The following is a 22,150-nucleotide window of genomic DNA, read 5'->3' on the forward strand; positions in this document are numbered from 1 at the left end:
ACTTGCTTTTGGGAAACACAGACCAGAACAACAATGGGAGACAGGCTGAATGAAAATGTTCAATGCTCTTGACACTAGGTGGGGTTTATGAAAAAGAAGTAGAGCTGTTTCCTTGGTAATGGTTGTACACAAAGCAGTGCTAAACAGAAGACCTAAACACTACTGTTTTAACTATTACATGGAGGTCAGATGAAAATAAAATGGCATCCAAAGTACTGAAGACCATCGTTTCCTTAAATAAATCCAGCATAAATTTTTTTTTCTAGAAAATCACTGCATTTCTGAACATGTTTATCACTCTTTCCAACTACATGCCATGGTTTGATCTGCCACAATGACGTGGTAAGATACGTTAAATGACACTAACAAAAGGTCAGTTCAGTCTGAATGTTTTGTATATAAATAATCACAAAAATTGTATTAACTTGTTTTAACCCTTAGGGGTCTAAGGTGTTTTTGGAGTCCTTGAGATGTATTTTTTGAGAGAATAATGTTTATGCATGGTTATTGAAAAACGGAGGTGGATGTTGTTGCCTAGAGTTTTTGCGTCAAAGTGATGTGAAAATCATCCTGCCTACTCGGTTCACATAAAACAATACATTGATTTAAACTTTGTAAGACACTTTTTGTTTTGTTATTGTATAATATCCAAGTTAAACATTTCTAGTAATTGTGCAGTTAATTCTCATACTGTATTTTAAGAAAGTTTTGGAATATTTATTCTCTCCCCAAATTTGTCACTAATAAAACACAATAATAAATAATTTAATGAGAAGGCTTATATTGACCTATTAAGATTTTGTTTAAATCTACCTTGTAAATATATTTATTGCTATTTTATTAAATAGTTTTCACATGTAAATCAACAACAATTACAATTTTAACAATATTTCAAGTATAATCTTTCTTTGTAAAAAGCATACATTTTATCATACTTATTTCAAAGTTAAGGATAGTTTGAATTGAAACAAACACTATAATAACATCTTAGTTGATAATTCAATATATCTACTTTATTTTTGACAAAACATCCCATACTATATATTTAACAGAGTAGCAGAAAAATCTCTTTCTTTGCATTACTCTTTCTGTCAACATACCATGGTTTGAGGTCACAATGGTAAATGGGTAAGAAAGATCATGTGACAGCAAAAAAGGTAAGTTCAGTCTTAAAGGGATATATATAGTGAATATTAGCCTACGAGTTACTCACGCTGATGTGCACGACATTCTTCTTTCAGACGAATTCAATTAAAGTTATATAAAAAAATGTCCTGGCTATTCCAAGCTGTATAATGGGAGTGAGTAGCTGTGTCCCAATGTGAAGGCTGCATCCTTCGAAGGCCGCAGACTTTAAGGATCAACATCATGTAGCCTTTGTAGGATTTCCTAATTGCGCAACCAGGTGTTCACGATTACCGCTCCTGACGCCAAGCAACGGTGCAAGAGGACAGCTGCCAACCTGATAATTCTTTTGATATAATTGAGTAAACCGCTATGGAGCCAGAATTGGCTATTGTCATTTTTATGTTTTATATTTTACTGGAGGACATGGTGAGGATGTTTCAGCCCCGGCGCTGCCGGATCATGTATTTTCGGCTTAGCCAAAGCCATGGCAAGCTAAATTAAGCTGGTTTACTGCGTCCCAATTCAGAGGCTGCGTCCTGAACTAGCAGATTACACTTTAAACTGTTCAAGTATTGGGTGTTAACTTACATAAATATTGTAATGATATATGAAAATAAAATAACTCGCATAGGCACTCAAACACTCTGGAGACCATCCCAGATGATGTCCCACCAGCAGGAGGCCTTACCAGGGTCTCTATTGTGGAGCCCATCCCAGTCCAGCAGCACCACCAGGGTCTCCCTGCTCAGCTCAATAAAAGTCTACATCATTTTTTTCTTATTTTATGTACTGTAAATTTAAATGTTTATGTTGATTTTGATATTTTTAATGTATGTTGTTAATAGTTGGAAAAAGTACTTTAATGTAGCCCATAGAACAAATGATTTTCATTTACCAATTTTATTTGAAAAAAAAAAGTATAGAAGAATTGGTTTCATGTAGAAATTATGACTGTCATTCATTACAAAAATAAACAATGTCCAGAACAATTCATTCTCTTTTATTTACAAATTTAAAGTTGCATAAAAATAATGTACAGATTTTTTCTTTCCTCTTAAAAAATAAAAGTGAAAAAAGTAGAAAAAAATATATATTTTTCAATCATTCTCTCAAGAAGAGAAATCAGCCTGTCCATCCTCTCCTTACTCTCCTCACCTCTGCCTCTCTCTGTAGTTGCCCTTTGTCTCGCTGCCTTCAGGCTCCTCCTCACCGTGGGCACCCACTGCTGAACTCGGCCCTGGTGTGTCCTCAGGGATTGAGGCAATGGCGACAGGGGGGTTGGTGCAATGCCTCTGTCCCAACACCTCATCCATGAGGACAAACCAGGGCCAAGTTTCAGCAGTGGGTTTCCCACTCACACCCTCACCTGTCCAGAGGGCAGAGCAAATGAACCATGGCTTGTTAACAAAAACAGCACAATACATTTCAGCAAAGATGTGTGTATTAATTTTCTTACTTTGTATTTTTTTTTCCTCCTGAATTGCTCTAAAAAAGCAGAAAAGGGTACTTAACACAGGGGTGCAATCTTAAGTGCATTGTTAACAAAATATGACACATCAAGACATGCACACAAAATACTTCAGAAATCATATTTCTGGAAACTCAAATTTGGTTAAAACATTTGTAGACATAGCTTTCATGACAGCACTACAAAAACACATAAAAGTGAAACCCCATTGCCTTATCTACTGCTTTTCTTATTGTTGTGGGCTTTATAGGGGGAGTGATATTTCTTATAATACACAAGTGAGATAGACTTGTGCAAATATTACAAATAGGTCGTTAAAGTAATATTAGCACAAGTTTTGCCTCAAACTACCTGACAAATGAAGCCACGCAATGGTGATGAAGGAGTTTATAAGAAACTTTAACTCTGGTTTCGCTAGCTATTTGAGTAAATAAAACCTAATACTTACATTTAAATGTGAATTTACTGTCCACCACCGAACTCAAGTCTCGGCCGCCTTTAAAATTAAATAATAAATGCTGTCGCCACCGGCACGCAATGACTTATGGGGTAGGATAGGCCGCTTAGGATCCTTTTATGTATCCATCCTTTCACGGGGAAACGAAGGGTGCATTTGGCGTCGCTTTTGAATCAGGGTAGCCTTCGTCACGTCGCGATGACGCAACCGGTATTCGAATACGGCCTTCGAAGGATGCAGAATTGAATTGGGACAGCCTTCATCGCGCCGCGGTGATGCAATCGGCCTTCAAATGCGACCTTCCAAGGATGCAGCCTTTGACGTCCTTCGTTGCGCCGCTGTGACGCAATCGCCCTTCAAATACGGCCAATCGGCCTTCAAATACGGCCTTCAGAGGATGCAGCCTTCACATTGGGACACAGCGAATGGATATATTTTTTTGGAAGTCCATCAAAGTGCATCCATCCATGTTAAAAGTAGGCTACACAGCTCTGGGGGTTAATAAAGGCCTTCTGAAGTGAAGCGATGCATGCGTGTACGAAAAACAACCATATTTAAAACTTTATCAACCAAAATAACTAGCAGACGACCGTACACATCGATTTACGGCAAAAGACTAACCCTTGATGCACAACATAATGACGAACGCGGTTGCCCAGCCCTGTTTTTTTGAACCGCGAGAGGTGTCAAAGCTTACGCTACTCCTACATACTACATCATACATCTTACAGTGTTACTCTTTTTAGGCCTTTATTAACCCACGGAGAAACACGTGGAGCACTTTAATCATGGATGCGCTTTGAAGAGCTTTGAAGAGCCAGGACATTGTTTAATATAACTCTGATTGTATTCGTCTGAAAGAAGAATGTCATATACACCTATGATGGCTTCAGGGCGAGTAAATCATGGACTAATTTTCATTTTTGGGTGAACTATCCCTTTAATGTTTTGTATATGAATACATCAAAAGTACTGTAATACTTGTTAAAATACAAAATTACTGCAGTTATGAACTTGTTCTTCTCTTTTCCTTTTCTTTGCATGATTTTTCTGTCTACACGCCATGGCTTCCCTTACGAAAAATAAGTATATTTTAAGTATACTTTATGTTGTAAGTATACTAATATCAATGTGTACTTGTAGTAAACTTGTAAGTGTACTATTTCAATACTGCTTGGGACTAAATTGGTCCACTTTTTATTATTATTATTATTGCCTTTATTGTCATTGCATATAACAACGAAATTTCAGTTGCGCTTCCCCTGGTGACGACACATAAAAAAACGAATACATACGTTTTTTACAAAAACAAAACAAAAAAACACATAGTCATTAAAGTGCAGTGCAATCCAAATGGTCATGAGTTCAGGTGCTTTATAGCATTTGGATAAAAACTATTCAAAAGTCTAGAAGTGCTACCGGTATCTGGTGTGATATATGTCAGTGAGTGAGGGGAGCTGTATGTGAATTATGTTTTATGCTGATTTCCTAACTATGTCCAGCGCCTTTTTGTCAGCAGTGGTGCAGCTACTAAACCACACTAGAATGTCGTGTGAGATGATACTTTGGACAGAACTGTTGTAAAAGTATAAAAGCAACTTTTGGGAGAGGTTAATTTTGTTAAGTGACCTGAGAAAGTACAGCTGCTGCTGAACCTTCTTCACAAGGGCTGTAGTGTTGGTTGCGCAGGTGATGTCCTGTGAAATGTATGTCCCCAGGAATTTGAAGTCCTTAACCCTCTCCACAGTGTCTCCTTTGATGTAGACCGGGGCAAGGTCAGTCCTCTTCCTATGGAAGTCTATCACCACCTCTTTAGTGTTAGAGGTGTTGAGAGACAGGTTGTTAGTGGAGCACCAGATGGAGAGTTTTTGGATTTCATCCCTGTAGGTGGACTCATCCTTATTCTGGATAAGTCCAACCACAGTGGTGTCATCTGCAAACTTAATAAAAGTATTGCTTTCATGAGCTGGGATACAGTCATGAGTATATAAGATGTAGAGTAAGGGAAAAGAAAAACGATGTAAAAAAAGTATATTTAATAGGCTACTCGATCAAAAGAGTTAACACAATTACAAGCCAAGTATACTTTGAATACTTAATTATACATTTAAGTATATCTCGATCAAAAGATTGAGTACAAGTACAGGCCAAATATACTTGGACTTTTCTCTCAGTATAAGTCAAGTAGCCTACACTTAAGTGTAATTTTAAGTATATTTCTGAGAAGTACATAAATTATATTTTTGAGAAGTATATAAAATGTTGACTGAAAGTATACTTTATTATTTTTTAGTTTAAAAGAAGTAGGCTATACTAATAGAACACTTGAATAAACTTCTTTTTCGTAAAGTTGAACTGTCACAATGGTTAATATGGTAAGAAAGATCATGTAACAACATGAAAAAAAATGAACTTTTAAAATTTTTAATGGAAAATCATTGTATTTGTGAACATGTTCTTCAGTTTTTTCCCTTCCATCTGCATGCTACAGTTTGGGTCATCACAATGGTAAATGTGGTAGGAAACATGTAACAGCAATAAGTTAACAGGCAAGGGGGAGAGCAGGGGCGAAAGTACCATTTTTCAGAAAAACATAATTTGAAAAGATGATGATTTAGACAGACATTCACAAGTATGGTCTATCAATAGCAAATAGTATTTTGTAAAAATGTAGAAGGACTTCAGTATAATTTCACTTTGAACTGCTCATGTACTTTCGACCCCGTCAGTTGGGACGAAAGTAACACACAGGTAAGTCAAAAGTAACACAACAATATACAAGCTAGATTTTTTGTTACTCTTGTTTTTTTTATTATTATTATTTTTTTATTAGCCTAAATATACCTGAGTATATGACCTTGTTAACATGTAACTGCAAACATATTTTGGCCTTTATATTCGCAAAAAAATTTAATTTACATTTTCATTTTAAATATCAGTTTCATCAATGTTTCAAATAACCCAACAGGAAATCACTGTCATTTGGGGTAGGCTACTTAAAGTTATTTTTCACCCAACTCTATTTTGAAGTTAGGTTTTCCCTCCTTTTTACAACTCAGCACGTCAGCAGGTCTCACGAGGACAATTTAAAATCATAACGGTCGTGAAGGCGAATAACTCTGGTTAGTTCAAATTATTTTGCAGTTAGTAGGTTTGTTTTAATACTATGTTTTAATGTCTAGTCCCTGAACACTCCATAGCTCTGTGGTAAGAAAGTCATTGAAACCCAAATTGGGCCAAAACGAAAATTTCTACCGCAGAACATGCTTCAGTTTGGCGCGGCGTTTTGACGACGTTGTTCTAAAACCATCCAGCTCTCTTTTCCCAAACTGAGAATAGCGATAATTTAATTCGTTATTTCATATTGTGTGCTGCTTGCTTGTGTCAGACTCTCTGCTAAAGGAGCTGGGAGGAGGAGACGGGGGAAGGAGGAGCGAAGCCGTTCAGTGCTCTCTTCTCCACGGCTGCCTCATCCGCCACTGAGTGATGGAGAGAGTGAGAGAGTTGGAGCTAACTGGGAGTGAGCCGGGCACTGATGTGCTCTGAGCGGCAGAGTGAGAGAACGCACGTGAGGGTTGAGAGCAGTGACTATAGGCTGCATTTAACACTTTCATCAGTTTAATACAAAAGAAAGAGCGTAGAAAGAAGCAGGAAAGATCCTCCACAAAGAGTAGACCGACCTTTTGTTAGAAATCAGCGCTCCTAACTTTGAAGGACTGCAGTGAGCGCGCATCATTGCCTCAGTAACCATCACATTACTGAAGACATCCTCATCGACTCCAGCGATGCGCTCCTGGATGCTCCTGCTGCTGCTGATCTCCGGGCTGCTCGGGTTCGGTAAGTGAACGGAGTTTTTTTACAGATACTCTACGCATCATATTCACCTCTCAGCTACTTTATACGCAGCGAAAAGTGCGCTGCCTACATAATTACTGGATTTCGTTCTTGTAAAATCTTCTTATGATTTGAAATTCGACCTGTCTTGTAGGATTTCTGAGGTAGCCTATTTGTTTGTGGTGGTTAGCAGTTCCCGTCTCTTGTTTTAGGTTTGGACTGACCATGTTTGCGCGCATCGGTTGTGTTACGAATATGGCAATCACAATCGTTGTTCTTATCGGTCTAGTAGCCTATTCACTTTGCAGCTTTTTTCAGATTTCGTGTGTAGCGCTCATTATAACTTGCTTTAGAAATGAATATGATCAGTACCCCTGCCTTAAATTACCAGTGTGCGAAGTTTGGGGGGACCTCACTAATTGAGAGTTGCACCCTTCCAAAGGGAGTCAGAACAAAAAGTCGGGGTCTTAAAAGATACGTTTTCACACGATTTATAAATTTGGTAAGTCTGAGCTCATATTTTCACATGGCGATAAATGTTCGTGAACATGGCTTTTGGCTGAGCAGCTCACCATAGACTGCCGGAGCGTTTTTACTGATAAAATAATGGTGATGTAATTATTAGCAAAATAACTTTTCTTAAAAACTGTAACTTAATTGTTTAATTTTTAAGTCAAAATTCAGATTTTGACCCCTCCCCAAAATTGACTGTATATTTCGCACACTGCACATTTTCAATTGTCAAATATTTTGCTCTAAAAATACAAGAGATAGTGTATGTGTAGAAGTTTGAGTGTTTTTGTTGAGGTTATAGCATCGATTTTGAACTATTTGTCCATCTTCCTTGGTGTTTTAAACTTTTGAAGTAGATAACAGCAGAGATCACAGCCTAAAACTCATTTTCATTTCAAGTGCGGTGACTTCTGCACCCTGCAACCCTCATCTGAGATTCTGTGTTATTTGATTGTGTGAGCTTGAAATAACCCGAAGAAGAATCCCTGAACGCTCACATTTAAAGTCCAGCATGGGCCAAACTCCCCATTTGAATCTGAAACCAGCAATAAAGCCTCCGGTATGGCTCCCACATGGACACTTGAGCGAATGAACATCAAATCTCAAGAGGCTTTTGGGTTTATTACTGCTTTTTATGAGTCTGTGTGCCGAGATGTTAAGCCTCGCAGGGCTGTTTCTTTTTTTTCGTTCTTTTTTTTTTTTTTTTACCTCCCTCGTGCAAGTCTTGAGAGGGAGTGCTTTGCCATCACTCTGAATTTTTTTTATGACCTGAGAGGAAACACTGACAGGCTTTCTGCTGCAGAGTTGTGTTTACGCCATATGCACACGGTGTTGCACTTCAATGGCGCAGAACTTTGAGTTTACACACTGATGATATACTGCAGGCCCCCTCCTGCTCTTATCCGTGCTTCAAGTTTGTGTTCCCTTATAGCAGCTCAGCTGCAAACAGAAACGTTTCATGAACAGTTTACAAAAACTATACATAAAATTAATGATCGCTTTCTTCCAACCAGCTATGCGAGAGATTCATCTGAGTAACAGTTATTTATACTTGCCGTCAGAAAAACTGTTCCGTTGGCAAGTCGAGATGCTATCAGGTGAGCCTTGTGTTTGTACCAGTCCCCGGGGACGCTTTGTTAACCATGGCCAACTCTTGTGTTACAAATGAACGCCGGGTTTATTTAGCATCTCTTGACAGTTGAATCGTGGTGCTGTGGCTAGGGAAACAGAAGGAGAAGAAAAGTCGATGCGATCTGACACCCTTCATCTGATCCCTTTATTTGCTCTGCAGCCCCGCTGCCTCCCCGGCAGTGAGGGGGAGCAGCAGATCCTTCCCCCGCAGCGATGGGGACAATCTCATTCATGCTTGGCCCAGACACCACTTATAGCTCTCACCGAACAAGGAGCAGCCAAAGACCGTGTGAAAGGGACCCTCAGGCGGACCCACTCAAAGAGACTCGAGAGAGGTCAGCGAAACAAGTGCATCTCTTAAAATTTTTGTTTTGTTTTACTTTCGCTCTGTCACACGTTTTAATAGTCGCGGCATGTTGAACTGAGCAAATATTAAATTTCCCAGATCCCGCCCACCGCACTCCACAACTTCCTGATTGCTGCAGAAGGCATCATGTTTCCTCTTTAAGTGTCATAAACACCATCAGCATTGTCAGCAGTGGCTTGCAGCCATGGGGGCAGTGTAGCGCTGCATGGTTTTGTGCAGCCCACATGCTGTTATACAAGATGCTGTCAACGCTTGCTAACAATTATATTGTAATCAGAGCTTGTCTTTCATAAAACATGGACTGTGGGGGCATCTCGGCTGTTGTTTGACAAGCCACCTTGGCCTTTTATCTGTAAGCTGCTTGGGTTGTATTATGTACGCTACATTTTTACAGCTGTGGCACTTCGATAATGCTGGAAACTGAGCGCCTTTGTTTAGTCAGTGCTCTTTTTCATTTGGTAAAACTAGTTTTTAGACATACCTGACTTAACACTAGGATTTGTTTTATACTGGCCTGACCGTCAGGTCAGTGGTTCAGATTTTCTGCAAAAAAAAAAGTTATTGTTTTCATAGTTTTTGACCTGTGTAACCTTGTTTTCGAATAAATAAGAAATCAAAATTTTAGATATTACAGAAATTTCACAAATCATTAATAAATAGAACAAATAAACAAATGATAAGCAACAGCACATATAAATACAATAGAACAATGATACAATAGAACAATGAAATAAACAGTTTTCATAAACAGGCAAGTGTTAAGGTAAGAAACAAGTTATCAGATGTAAAACAACATGCCTATCTTCACTAGCAAAGTGATTCAGCCAAGAGAATGAGAATGACAGCAGCAAGTATACTGTATTAGGCTGCTGTCAGACATCTGATTTTATCCCAGGTTTATCTGACATAAGTGCGTGTTTATTTATTCATTGAACCGTAATAAGACGCAAAAGAGAACTCACTCACTAAGAGGTGGCTTTGTGTGCACAGAAAACCGTCTCAGAGTGTGCGAGTGCCAAATTGAGTTATTTTTCGTGCCTTCTTGTGCATAAATGATTTAAAATTATTAGATTTTTTACAATGGTAAGATTTAAAAGCAATAAGCAAATTATAAATTTGCATGACCGTTTGGGCCAGTGTTGATCCTATCAACTGTCCTGAGCGGCTTTCACGCTGATCCCAGGCCAGGCAGTCCATATTTTTGAGCCTTGAACATAAGATCATCTCTGTGGGCCTTGTATTTATTCTGCTCATATTGAAGGTCCTGAAAAGTATCATGGTGTTTGTTTGTGCTTTCCAGGACAGATTGTTCAGGCATTACAGATGCAGGGCTGTAGTAGGCTATATTTTTTCCTGTTTGTAGAAGCTTAAATTTTCTCCCACCTGTTTCTTTTATTTTACACATCTCTGAACCCTCCATTGCCTCAAATCCACATTTAAGCTTCATCCGGCAATGTGGTATTTAAGTGTAATCTGCTCTGTGAAGCACCCAGGTAAACACCAATTTTCTCCCAGCTGGGCTCATCCCTCTTGCTGTCCGTTTGAGTGTGATGACTCGACTCGGGCCGGGTCAGTCTGGGAATGAAGCGGAGTGCGTTCCCGACTTCGGCTCGGCCCGTGTGGATGGGGGTCAGCCTCCATCTGCTCTCTCCTCTATTTGTTTTTTATGCAATTTGATTTGAGTCGGACAGAGACGGATTAGCCCATAAATAAGTGAAGAGAAAATCACAACTCAGAGAGACGGCAGAGATAGAAAGAGCTTTATGTTATTTTTGCTGGCTCGCCATCATTCCGAGGGCATTTCCACAGATACCGACCGGGATATATGGACAATACTCGTAAAACAAAAGAAAAAACCTGGCTGTCAGGTAAGGCTATTTGTTACGAGGCCAAGAAAATAAGACTTTTACATTTCATCAGTGGTTGTAGCTCACGTACATCTCTTAACCTGACGGTTACCAGTGCAGAGGTGCTGCTCTACTTGTCTCCGGGTTAATTAGATCACATTAAAGCTTGAAGGCTGTCAGATTTTCTGAAATGTCACTTAACACTTTTTATCAAAGTTTCTTTCTCCTCACCCACACTGAAGCATTGACAGGCCTAATGGGATCTAAGCAGGTAATAACAAAGTCATTTCTTGACATGTTTGTATTCTATATCAGCAATCCTCTGTGTTTGTGTGAGGGTCCCTGCTCTGTATGTGGGTGGCTGTTCGTCTGTGTGCGTATATTAGTTTATTTTTCCTCAGTCTGCACAATCAATCATTTGATCATTTATTTCTCTCTCTAATTTGCTGAAGGGGGTAGTTTAAAAAAACATCAGCATCATTTTATTCTCGCACTATATTGCAGCTATGAATCAATGTGACGCTGCCACATATTTGCGTCGCATAGCAGTTGTTTGGTTGTAGTCCTGACAGACTCTGAGAGATAGACTTTAAGCACGCCTGGTAAATTTCGCACAGATTTATGTTGCTGGATGTGAAACGCTTGATCTGATAAGGGTTTCTGTGTCTGCAGGAAGTTTGTGCCGCGGACAATCGCACACTTGGATTGACAGGTCTGGAGTCTGGTGGCATTACATAGCAAGCCTGTTTACCGTAGCACGGATGAGTGCCACAATACAAGCATAAGCCTGGCTTATTTAAATGCAAATCAATCCTCTGACTACACAACAGCGGTTGAGGGTGGGGTTACTGGCCTCTTACCTTCAGATAATTTTGTGTATGTTTTTCTGTGGCAACAATGCATTCTTAACAGCTGCCGTTGTAACTTCACCTTCCAAATCCCCGGATTGCTTTGTGGTCACATTTCTGACAAGAGGCTGACGGTGTGTTTCAGAGTGACCAATTTCAAAACACAGGCTGCTTTGCCACAGAGGAAGGCTTCTTTCTATCGGGAGTGTTGTGTGATCTGAACCCCGTGAGGCGCGGTTAATACTTCTTCATTATTTTGTGCTAGTAAACCAAATGCTTTGATGGCATCTTTTGATGGGAATTGCAAGTAGTCGCCACGGGAGCTTATAATAATTGTTCTCAGCATGCGTCTCTGTGTTGTCTCTCTTCGTTCTAGGCAGATCTTAAAGCCTTAAAGCATTTCCTATAAAGAACCTCTAATAATGTTCTTTTTGAAAGAGGCCTAACACCCAAGTTTACTCTCTGGAGACTCGAGTGGCTGGCGAAGCCTCCTTATCTTGTGTTCGGTGATATCTTCAACAGTCAGGTCTCAGTAAAGCATGCAAAATGTTTTAATGATGAGTTATTTCCTGCTAGTCTGAAACGAAGAAGCCTTGTGGCAGCTCTTAAAATAACTCACTCAAGTTTTTCTATAGATCATTTTGAAGTAAATGTAGTCGTTTGTTTAAGTCTTGTATAAACCTTAGATGTTTCAGCAGAGTAGTTCCCTAGTGCTCTATCTTGCGAAATCAAGCAAGATAAAGATGCATCTGGCAAAGCCTGTGAGACTGTACTTTTATTAATAATTTTATCTCGAAATTGAATCATTCCCTCACACAAAGAAACTAAAAAAGTTGTCTGAGATTCAGTGTTTGTCTTTGACTCACGTCTAAAACCCTAGACTACCTCAGAACAACCGAGCAACTTCTGCTGAGCGCAGTACAACCCTGCCTTTTTCAGCACAGTAAACGAAGCCATCTGTACATTAAGAAGAGCTAGTTTTGAATGGCTGCATCAATTGCTGTGGTGCTATGATTTAATAAAGGAGAACTCTGATTCAATCAGCAGCTCTGAAACATCCGCAGAAAATCACACATGAAGCGCAGACGTATCCGTCCGGCACGCCTGCTTGGCAGCAGACCAAAGCTAAATGGTGCAGCTTGAGTGAATTGACTCCTCCTGCTTTCAGTGAGCCAAAAAAACTCAAAACCGTCTTCTTTTAATATCAGATACGTCCGGCAAACGAATGAAGCAATGCACGACACCGAAGCCAAAGCTAGATTCTGTTAAGATCCTGTCAGTCCTCTGCGGTTTGAGCCGAGAATGGGCAGATAAACAGAAAATCTGTGAGCTAAGTGCACTTTATTTTCACCTTATCGATACTGATAATGGTCTATAATGAAGAACGGCTCAGCAGTAATCTTATAAAAGCCATGAAGTCAGATCAGATAGCACGCAGACAGACCTGGAGAGCATGCTATTTTTTAGGCTGAACCCAGTCTTCTTAAGTGCGCTTTGAAAATGATGCTTCTGTCGAATGACATCGCTTGAGGTTCAGCAAAGCAGGTGAGACTGAACTAAAGGTGCAACTATGTGTTCTTGCCTGACAGCTTTTCAGGACTGAAAGCTCCTTTTTCTGTTTGAAAGCCGCTTTTTTTTAGATTGCTGGAGAAAGATGAAACGAGGTTGAAAAGGAGTCGACAGGCACGCTTCAACTTTGACAGACAGAGCTTGATTCTTTTGTGAGACAAAAGGTTTCTTCAGCATTTTGATAACTGTTATTTTTTTTCCGGTGAAAACATTAACAATAACTCAACTTTACATTTATTGATAGTTATTCGGTAGAAACAACAAAGATGCCGGAGAACCGAAGATTGCCGGTGTAATTTTGAAACATCGATATTTATTGACAGACACAGGGTCCAGCTGACCTCTGCTAAATGGAAATAACATATATTTCTTCAGAGGTTCATATACTGCAGAATGCTGCTTGTATTGTCATGCTGCCGAAATATTTCCCTTTGGGCTGCTAAAACCTTCTCTAACTCCTCTACTGAAGATATTTCTCCAAAGGACTAGGAGTGGAATATGTTGTAACTTTAAATGTTTATACTTGCATCAATGATTTCCCCCCCAAAAAAGAAAAAAGAATAAAATGCACTTCGCCATGAATTATTGTGCATCTCGGAGGGTCTCGGCAGAAAATCTGCATGAAATGATACATTACCCTGAATTCACTATCATGAGCCTCGACTGTATGTGGTTGTTTATCTTCCATTTAAGGTATGAATTTATTATAGAGGAGAACAAAAGAGGGCCATTTTCAAACAACTTAAGTGCTTTTGCACAAATAAACATGTTAGAAAATAAAACTAGGGAGCCAGGTTCGCCCCATGGGCACTGATAAAGCATAAATACATAATTAATAGGTACTCCATCAGAGGTCTCATATGAATGCCGTCTAATTCTCTAAGCGTACTGAATGAAGTGACATTCTAGACTTATTAAAGATCAAGGTTCCAGAGGATATGACTAATGTAGGTGGCCTTACAGAACTTACCACTTTCTAAATCAGAGGCAATGCTCTATATATCTGTAGATATTTTTTCATTTATTGTCATTTCTACAGCCCTAGCAGTTTTTAGGAACATCTGCAAAGCTCCTTTTCAGGGACATGCATCAGTGCGAAGGTTGGGAGCCCAGGTAAATCATCTTTGGCTGTGAAGCATAAACATCCAAAGTGCATTTTTTGCACAGACACACTCTGGATAATCGGAAGCTGTTTCTGGCCAGGAAACTTTTGAGGAGGGTGTTTTAACTTGCCACTGCATTCTCCTGAACCCCTATAGCTTGCAGCCCATAAATGTGCTCTCTCAGAATTCATTTGTAGGTTGGCTGTATGGTGCGTATTGCTGAGCTGTGTGGTTGTACTAGGCATGTGGTCCTGTTTCTGGGCCTTGGGGTTCCCCGTCCTAGTGCTAATGGTCCAACTCTTGCCTCTGCTGTGCGTTAGATGATGGAAGCAGGTTTGGTAAATAGCAAAGACCGACTGCTGTGTTCAAACATCCCTAATGGGACTCCGGTGCAAATTATCATCTGGAAGGTAAAGACGACTGCAGATGGGGAAAGAGGGAGACAAGACTGATGGAATTCCATATGTGTGCGTTTCCTATAAATGGGACTAAAGGTGTGAAAACATTCCGAACAACAAATAAAACCCTGAGAGTGCATTAGAATATCGTTCACAGCTTTGTACTTTCATTTCATGCATCTTCTCTCCGTGAAGACATTATCATATATCTGCCGCCACTCCTGGTGTCATTTTGAGCTGAGAAAAACAGAAACACATTCCTTGCCGAGCAAATTAAGATTTACACCTCCTCTCGTCTTCTTTCACTTGTTATTTTGCTCCATTTTCATAAAAATAATTATTTTAAGATACTAAGGAGTCTTAAAGGAGTTTGACCATCCTGTTTGGATCAGTGGAAGTGTTCATTTCTCAGATGCTGCTCTTTCATAGCTCAGGAGACTTGGAGTGTGATCAGTTATGCTTCTTTTAAAGGGGTCATACATGAGAAATCAAATTTTTCCTTCATTGTACAAAACCTATTGTAACTTGCAGAACTTTGAGCTTCCTTCAAGTAAAAGACACTTACAGTAGCTGCAAAAATGGATCGACCCAAACTACTTTTTTTAAATTTTACTTTCTTCAATAGTCCCATTGAAATTACTGTTCATGTGAAAATTATAGTTAATGTGTAATCTAATTTTTAATTAATCAACTGTTTTAATTTTGAATTAGGTAGGCTATGCATGATATATCATTATCATTCTTAAATATTAGATGGTATGTAGATATTTAGTTGTTAGATTCCATCTATTTTTATTTCTCTTTGCCATCATCTAGTGCTCACTTAAAGGTAATCTTTAAAAACACTAATAGAATAACAACACTGTTAAATTTAATCTGTAGCCAAGACCCGACTAGTGCAGAATGCAATTTGCTGTTCATTAAAATATTCTACAGTGTACAATGATGAAAGACACATATGATAATTATATTATAAAAAAACTTTGTGTCTAGTATTTATCTCATGTGGCTACATTGACTTGTAGAATATTTTTATCCAGTTTACTGACATTTCTGGATTTTTTTTGTTTGCTTTATTTGAAGTTCCAAAAAAATAGGCAAATCTGATTGTTTTTTAGTGTAGCTATAGTGATGGGATTTGTTTGAATTTGATTTTGGAGGTGGGTGGAGTGTCTTTGCTGACTGTATATAGAGCTATAAAAAGCATAGTTTACATAATTTGGTCTTGGGAAAAAAATGGAGAGAAATATTTCAGTTCTTAAAATATAACCTTTCTTTCTTGTATATTTTTGCAGATTTTGGCATATTTCAGGAGTTTTTAACCATGCTGACATCTCTTCTGAAACTCTAGAGGAAGCATGTCTGGGGTCTAAAGAGTCTAGATCTCAGGATAGCGCTCTCACGCTAATTTGCCCTGAAAATTCGGTCATCAATTACTCACTATCTTGTTCTAAACATATTTCAAAATATAGTCTTTTGTTACCCATTGAATTACATGAAGGTAGGTAAATCACGACCAAATAAAATGTTTTGAGTTAACTATTACTTTAAGTAAACATGTCTATTGGCTCTCATTTCAAACTAGGAGAAACAGTTAGGCTACTATTAAAAAGATCTCCTTTGTAAATTTTCGTTCCTATTGGGGTTTTCATTGGTTGCTTTTTTAAAACCATGAAAAAGTGTCCAGGACTAAAATGAGAAGGTCACAGCTCCGTCTCTGAGGCAGATGCATGGGACTTGAGCCCATGGCAAGGTTGTTTTGAACCATAGTAAGGTTTCCACCATTTCCCTGTGATGCAAGTAGGACAAACCCAGGATCCCTCAGAAGATCTCTGTCGTTTTAATACCGCTAGTGTCCAGAGGGTCCAAGAGACGGAGACCAGTGATAGTTACAGCTCCTGCAGAGGGCAAACAAGGAGATATGACACAACGCTGTGATGAGTCTTTAATGCTAGATAGCAAGAGGACACCAGGGACCCGTGAGTGCATGCTCACACACTTACTCCTGGCTTTTAGGGGCGTGAAAGAAAAAGAATGTTGGCATAGGTGAGAAAAAGAGTGGAGACAACATTTAATTTAGCTTGTCAGTTGTCACGGGTCAAGCTGAAGGGAAAACATCTCCTGTGGCTAAGAGAGCTGATGCGAGTAAAAAGCATGTTGTTGACTGGGAAAAATGTGCATTACAATGGAAAAAATATTTCAGAAAAACATATAGTTAAAGCTCAGGATGTCAAACTCGGCCACACACTCGGCCTTTTGGCCACTGGACTATGCCTAGACTCTCAGCAGATAGTCTTGCTTGCCCCCCAAGGAATCAGAGACCTGTCAAGACATTAAAATGTGAAGCAATTTGACATGACAGAAAGATTCAGACATATGCTTCCTTTGAAATCACTGACAGACAAATGTCTTCGAGAATCACGTCATTCAGGGCTTCCAGTACTTGATGATTAGAAAATATCTCCCTCTGTAAGACGGAGACAGGTCTCGCGCTCTCTGCATTACTCCTTCCCCTGTATTTCATGCTTCCTTAATCTGTCCTTACGGGACCGTGCTGCACATTGATTCGCAGTGTGTTTGGCAGTTTGAAGAGGAGCGCAGGGACGAAGCATTGACTCCGTACTGAAGGTGCTGCTGCTCTTTCTTTAACCCATCTGCCCTAAACGCCTCCCTCTCGCTGACCAGAGATAATGTCTTCATTGGTGAATCATAGGGCAAGGGTGGTCATTAGCCACACAATTTTTCTTACACACACAAACACTTAGACATTCCCAACTTGTCTTCTGAGATAGGAGGGTTGGATTAATGGCTTGGTTTTCTTTTCAATTGTATTTTTCTGCAATTTTATTGATTAAATAATAGAGAGTGGAAGGGTAATGGGGAAAATGTTGCGACCCAGATTTGAACCACTAGGCAATGGCTTTGAGAGCTTTAGAAAGTTTTATAGTCTGCAGCACTGAGGAGTGGTCACACTACACGTTTCGTTCCATTGACTTCCATTCGTATGCATGCGAATGCGGGAGACCAGAAACATAAGCTCATGCGAATTTCGTTGCAGTCAACTCTGACATGTGAATTCGCATCATTTGAAGACGTGTGACCATTAGAAGACCAACGTGAACCCATTGAGAAAACTTTCGTTCTTACGTGAAATCCCAGATCGTGTAGATACCTACTGAAATTACTTTATTTCCTCCACAAAAATCCGTAATCCACAGTAAATGTGGATATTCTTAATGCAAATGTATGGAAATCTTTGGGCTTACTTTGGGTTTCTCATTTTATTTGACTTCATGTTGACTTTACAGCATCATTTAGTGTGCTTGCATGCATAACAAATTGGTGATTAGTTCAAAAACTTAAAAAATATAGGAACATCTGCATTTTATCTTATCTAATCATTATTTTATAATCTTTCATCAATAAATAAATAAAACTGTCTGCACACTTGAATCCTTTCAGCAAATTTAATAGCCAAGCTTTCGGTCAAACGACCATCCTCAGGGCATACTGACAATCAATGTAGCAATCAACTTAACTGTGTTCAAACACATCAGGACAATCAACAGTGATTACCACACCTGTGGAAGCCAGGTAGGAGAGTTGTAGTCCAATGGTGGGAGTTGTAGTTTTTCTTTAACCTACCCAACAAATTGAGTTATCTACATAATTTACACATTTGAAAGGATTACACACATGAAAGGATTCAAGTGTGCAGACAGTAGTTTTATTTATTTTTTGAGTGTGGTGTTATTCCTTCAAAATAATCTTTCATCAATAAAAATATATAGTTTATGAAATTTACACAACCTTTCTTTTCTGTTTCATTAAGTATAATCGGAATAACATTGTGCCTGTAAAAGAACTCTGTAAGATGAGAGATTAGGGGATTGTTGAGCTGTCATTGCTCTGAGATTTCCCCAGAGCTCTTAATGCTACAGGGCAAACCCCAGCAGTTGACTTTACTTCAGTGCTTTATGACACAGGATTGCCTTAAGTCTTTTTGCATTTACAGTTCTCTTCTTGTAATTCTTGACAGTTTCTTACTAAGTGACTTATAAGGAAATACATATGTTGGGCTTGTTATAATTATCGTTATAAGGCACTTTGTCTTAGCATGTCCATTTTGAAAATCGCTGGGATCATATTACCAATACACGCTGTCGATAGCACACCAGATTAACTCGTATGTTTCTGTTAACAGGTGAAGATCCTCCTTTATGCTTCTCACGCCAGAATCCATAATTACTGAAGCATATTTTAACGGAGTGTGATAGTTTGAACTCTGTTAGAATTCATTATTTTTCTGTTGACCTTATGAAAAGATATTTAATGAAATAAGACCAGATCTAGCTTTTGAAGTTTTCTATAAGATTAAATAAAAAAAATCTATTTTAATCGTTCCTTTTTAATCTTTCTCTCCATGAATATAGCCAAGGTTGCTGGCATGGCATTAAACTAGGCTAAATTAACAAACTTTGTCTTTTTTTTAATGATTGTCATTTGAGTTTTTTAAAGCAATAAGATACTCAAGGCCATGTGTTTGAGTGCTTTTAATGGTATGGTATCAAACACAGATGTAATTAATTCAGCAGATGTGATCATGAAACGGCTCATCAAATCAGATTTTAGAGCTGGAACATTCTGTATTTTGTATTCTGAAATAAGTTGAGACATTTTCCATTACACATATGAGCAATCTTTACAGATCAGGTGTAGACAGGAAGGTTTTGGCCTTCAGAAGGACTCGCAGTTTTCTTGGCACATGCTTCTCTAAAACACTCAAAAGCTCTCGCCTTTCCTCTTGGGCTCAGTTTTCTGCCCAGTTGGATGAGACAAGCCATGTCATTTCTATAGCTGCGCCAGACATACTGGACATGTGCTGTTTTGAACTTTGGCTTTGATTGCTGGAGTGTGAAAGTGAGTCAGCAAAAGTGTGAAGTGTAAAACTGGCTGAGGGAAAGCAGGATGCTGCATGCCAACAAACATCTTGAATAAGAATTTGTGGACTAGAGATTTTGTATGGTTTGTAATGTTTCATTTGGCGAAGACATGATTCTCAGTTTATTAGCTCAATATGCTTTTAACATGCATTGTATCACATGGAAATATGACTTGTTTAATTTGCACCGAAAATGTGGATATTATTGATCAGTCTGTTAGTATTCACATTGTGACTTATTGAAGGAGAAAAGACAAACAAGAGGCAGATACCAAGAATCCAAAGCACACTTTGCATTTAGAATATGCAAAAACAAATAATTACTTTGACTTTGAAGAATAAATATGTTTAATTAAGCCGTTACAAAAGGAGAGAAAAGATACTGAAATAAATGAGTCTCTCTGTCTTTTTTTTATCCCCTACGTCTGCGGCATAATTTGTCGTGAAAACATGAAAAATACATCACCGGCTACATTCTGGTGGGCTTAAGTGTTAAATAATTACAATGAACTGCCTCAGGTTCCTCTAAACCAGAGCACTTCAAAGAGCACAACTTATATTTGACGGAGAAAAAAAAGCCTTCTTGCTGTCATGCTCTATTTTTACATTGACTACGTCTCCTGCTGAAAACTGCCTGTTTACATGTCCCATAATCCCGTTGCCCCCTGTGTTATGTGTTATTGTGATATTTCATCAAAGCTCTTGGGAACGGCAGCGCTGGATGCTAGAAGGTTACTCTCTGAATGAAAACACCAAAATGATGTCTGCTTTACCTGAAAAACAGAAATAACACAAGATGATGGGAGCTGTAAAAGTAGATGATGACATTAAAGGTGGTAACGAGAGGCCATGCGAACTCCGCAGAGAAACAGGAGTCTGGAGTTCTAGTCGTTGAATCCTTTCGCTTCAGCATATTTCTTAATATGTTTCCGTCCATAGGACCGACTCTTGCAGGAGCAACAAATGTCGATGCTGAAAAAATCTTTTCAGAGGAAACTCAATGTCTCTCAGGTTTAGCAGGGCCTGTGTTTGGCCACCTGCTCCTGCTTACATCATTCTGCGGAGAACTCTGTAAGTCAACATGAAATCAAAATTGACAGTATCTAGATTTTAATAAAAGTCCCAGGTCTTACGGACGGATGATTCATCAGTGCACTTTATTCCGTAGATCAACTTGTTTGTTGCAAATTATTTCATGGAATGGTCTGTGAAATTACATTTCGGCTTGTGCATTCAAGACAGTGTGGGTGTGGAAAAATAATATTAACCAATAAAATCGCTGCATGTTGCAATCTAGTCAATTCTCAATGTTTCACTTTGAACGTCACATTGCTATTTTGTGTTTTATATAGCTATTTTTAAACAGCTTGAAACACTGGAAAAACAATGTATGTATTCTTGAATTTTTGTGACTTTTCCTTGTCAAAAATGTGCATGCAAATTGAAAAAGCAAAATTTTTGGTCACATAGATTGTTTTGAGGTCAAATTGACCCCCATTGATTTCCATGAAATGTATAACAAGTAGTTTGTTGAAAAAACGGCAAAGAGTCAGGTTTTCTTCAGTCAAACTTTTATTGCAGGTCAAAAAGTAAAATGTGAAATACATGGGAACTTTTTCCCATTTAATTAAGATTCATAGTTTACTCAAAATTGAAATCGCATCAATCATTCAAATTTGTGGTTTCTTCATCTATTTGAGTTTCACAGTCAAAAAGATGTTTTCATTTATTAGTTTTTTGGATCTCACATTCTAGTCTGCACATCAAGTACAAATAGCGATAAATACTATTTACTCTACAAGTACAAATAATGTTAGATATATGTATTAACTAGTCTCAGTGTGCAAAATAGCCACTACAAGTAGCCATGGCCAAAAAATAAGAAATGTTTTTATTTTTGTCTTTGCAGCTAGTTTTGAACATAAAAATATGTGGCTCAAATTGACCCCAACACAAATGGAGGAACCATTTATAGCTCAATAGGAGTTCATAATTTCTCATATTTTACTTTTTTTTTTAAAGCTGCAATAGAGGTTTTATGTGTTTACACTACCCTGTAGGTCATTTCATAATGGTTATTTATTGCTGAATTGCATGGAAACTAGGGGTGTAACGATACACGTATTCGTATTGAACTGTTCGGTACGAGGCTTTCAGTTCGGTACGCAATACGCATTACAAACCGAACGATACGCTGGACCATTTTTCCTGCCGACCAAAATTTAGATAGCAGTCGCGCTGGTGCGAACACCACAACGTTGCCCAACATCAAATGGCAAACTCAACTTCTGCTTTACTGACCGTTTATCAGTTTGGAGCATTGTCACTGCAGTGCGAGCCGATCTTGATCGAGCGACACTGTTACTACACAGCGCTAAGAGATCCAGTAAAGAAAGAATTTGAGTTTGCCACAGAAATAATAACATCGCTGCGTGATCTAGTGAAAAGCATTTAAATTTCTCCGTTATTACCCGTAGATCTCTATTAGATCAAACAGAGTTGATGTGGAAACCAGGAGAAACATTGTGCCATGATTAAGTCCACA

The 22,150-nt window shown here is 38.7% G+C and overlaps 1 protein-coding gene across 1 annotated transcript in view; it reads left to right on the forward strand.

Annotated features, from left to right (window-relative positions):
* The first annotated feature begins 6,531 nt into the window (after positions 1–6,531).
* kirrel3a (kirre like nephrin family adhesion molecule 3a) overlaps positions 6,532–22,150 on the forward strand; it is a 131,825-nt gene continuing 116,206 nt past the window's right edge. The window contains exon 1 of the mRNA XM_081354032.1: positions 6,532–6,890. Coding sequence (XP_081210158.1) covers positions 6,839–6,890 — 52 coding nt within the window. The 5' untranslated portion in view covers positions 6,532–6,838. The remainder of the gene's footprint in view (positions 6,891–22,150) is intronic.

The sequence above is a fragment of the Scardinius erythrophthalmus genome (genome assembly GCF_964197995.2).
Source record: "Scardinius erythrophthalmus genome assembly, chromosome: 23".
Classification (NCBI taxonomy): domain Eukaryota; kingdom Metazoa; phylum Chordata; class Actinopteri; order Cypriniformes; family Leuciscidae; genus Scardinius; species Scardinius erythrophthalmus.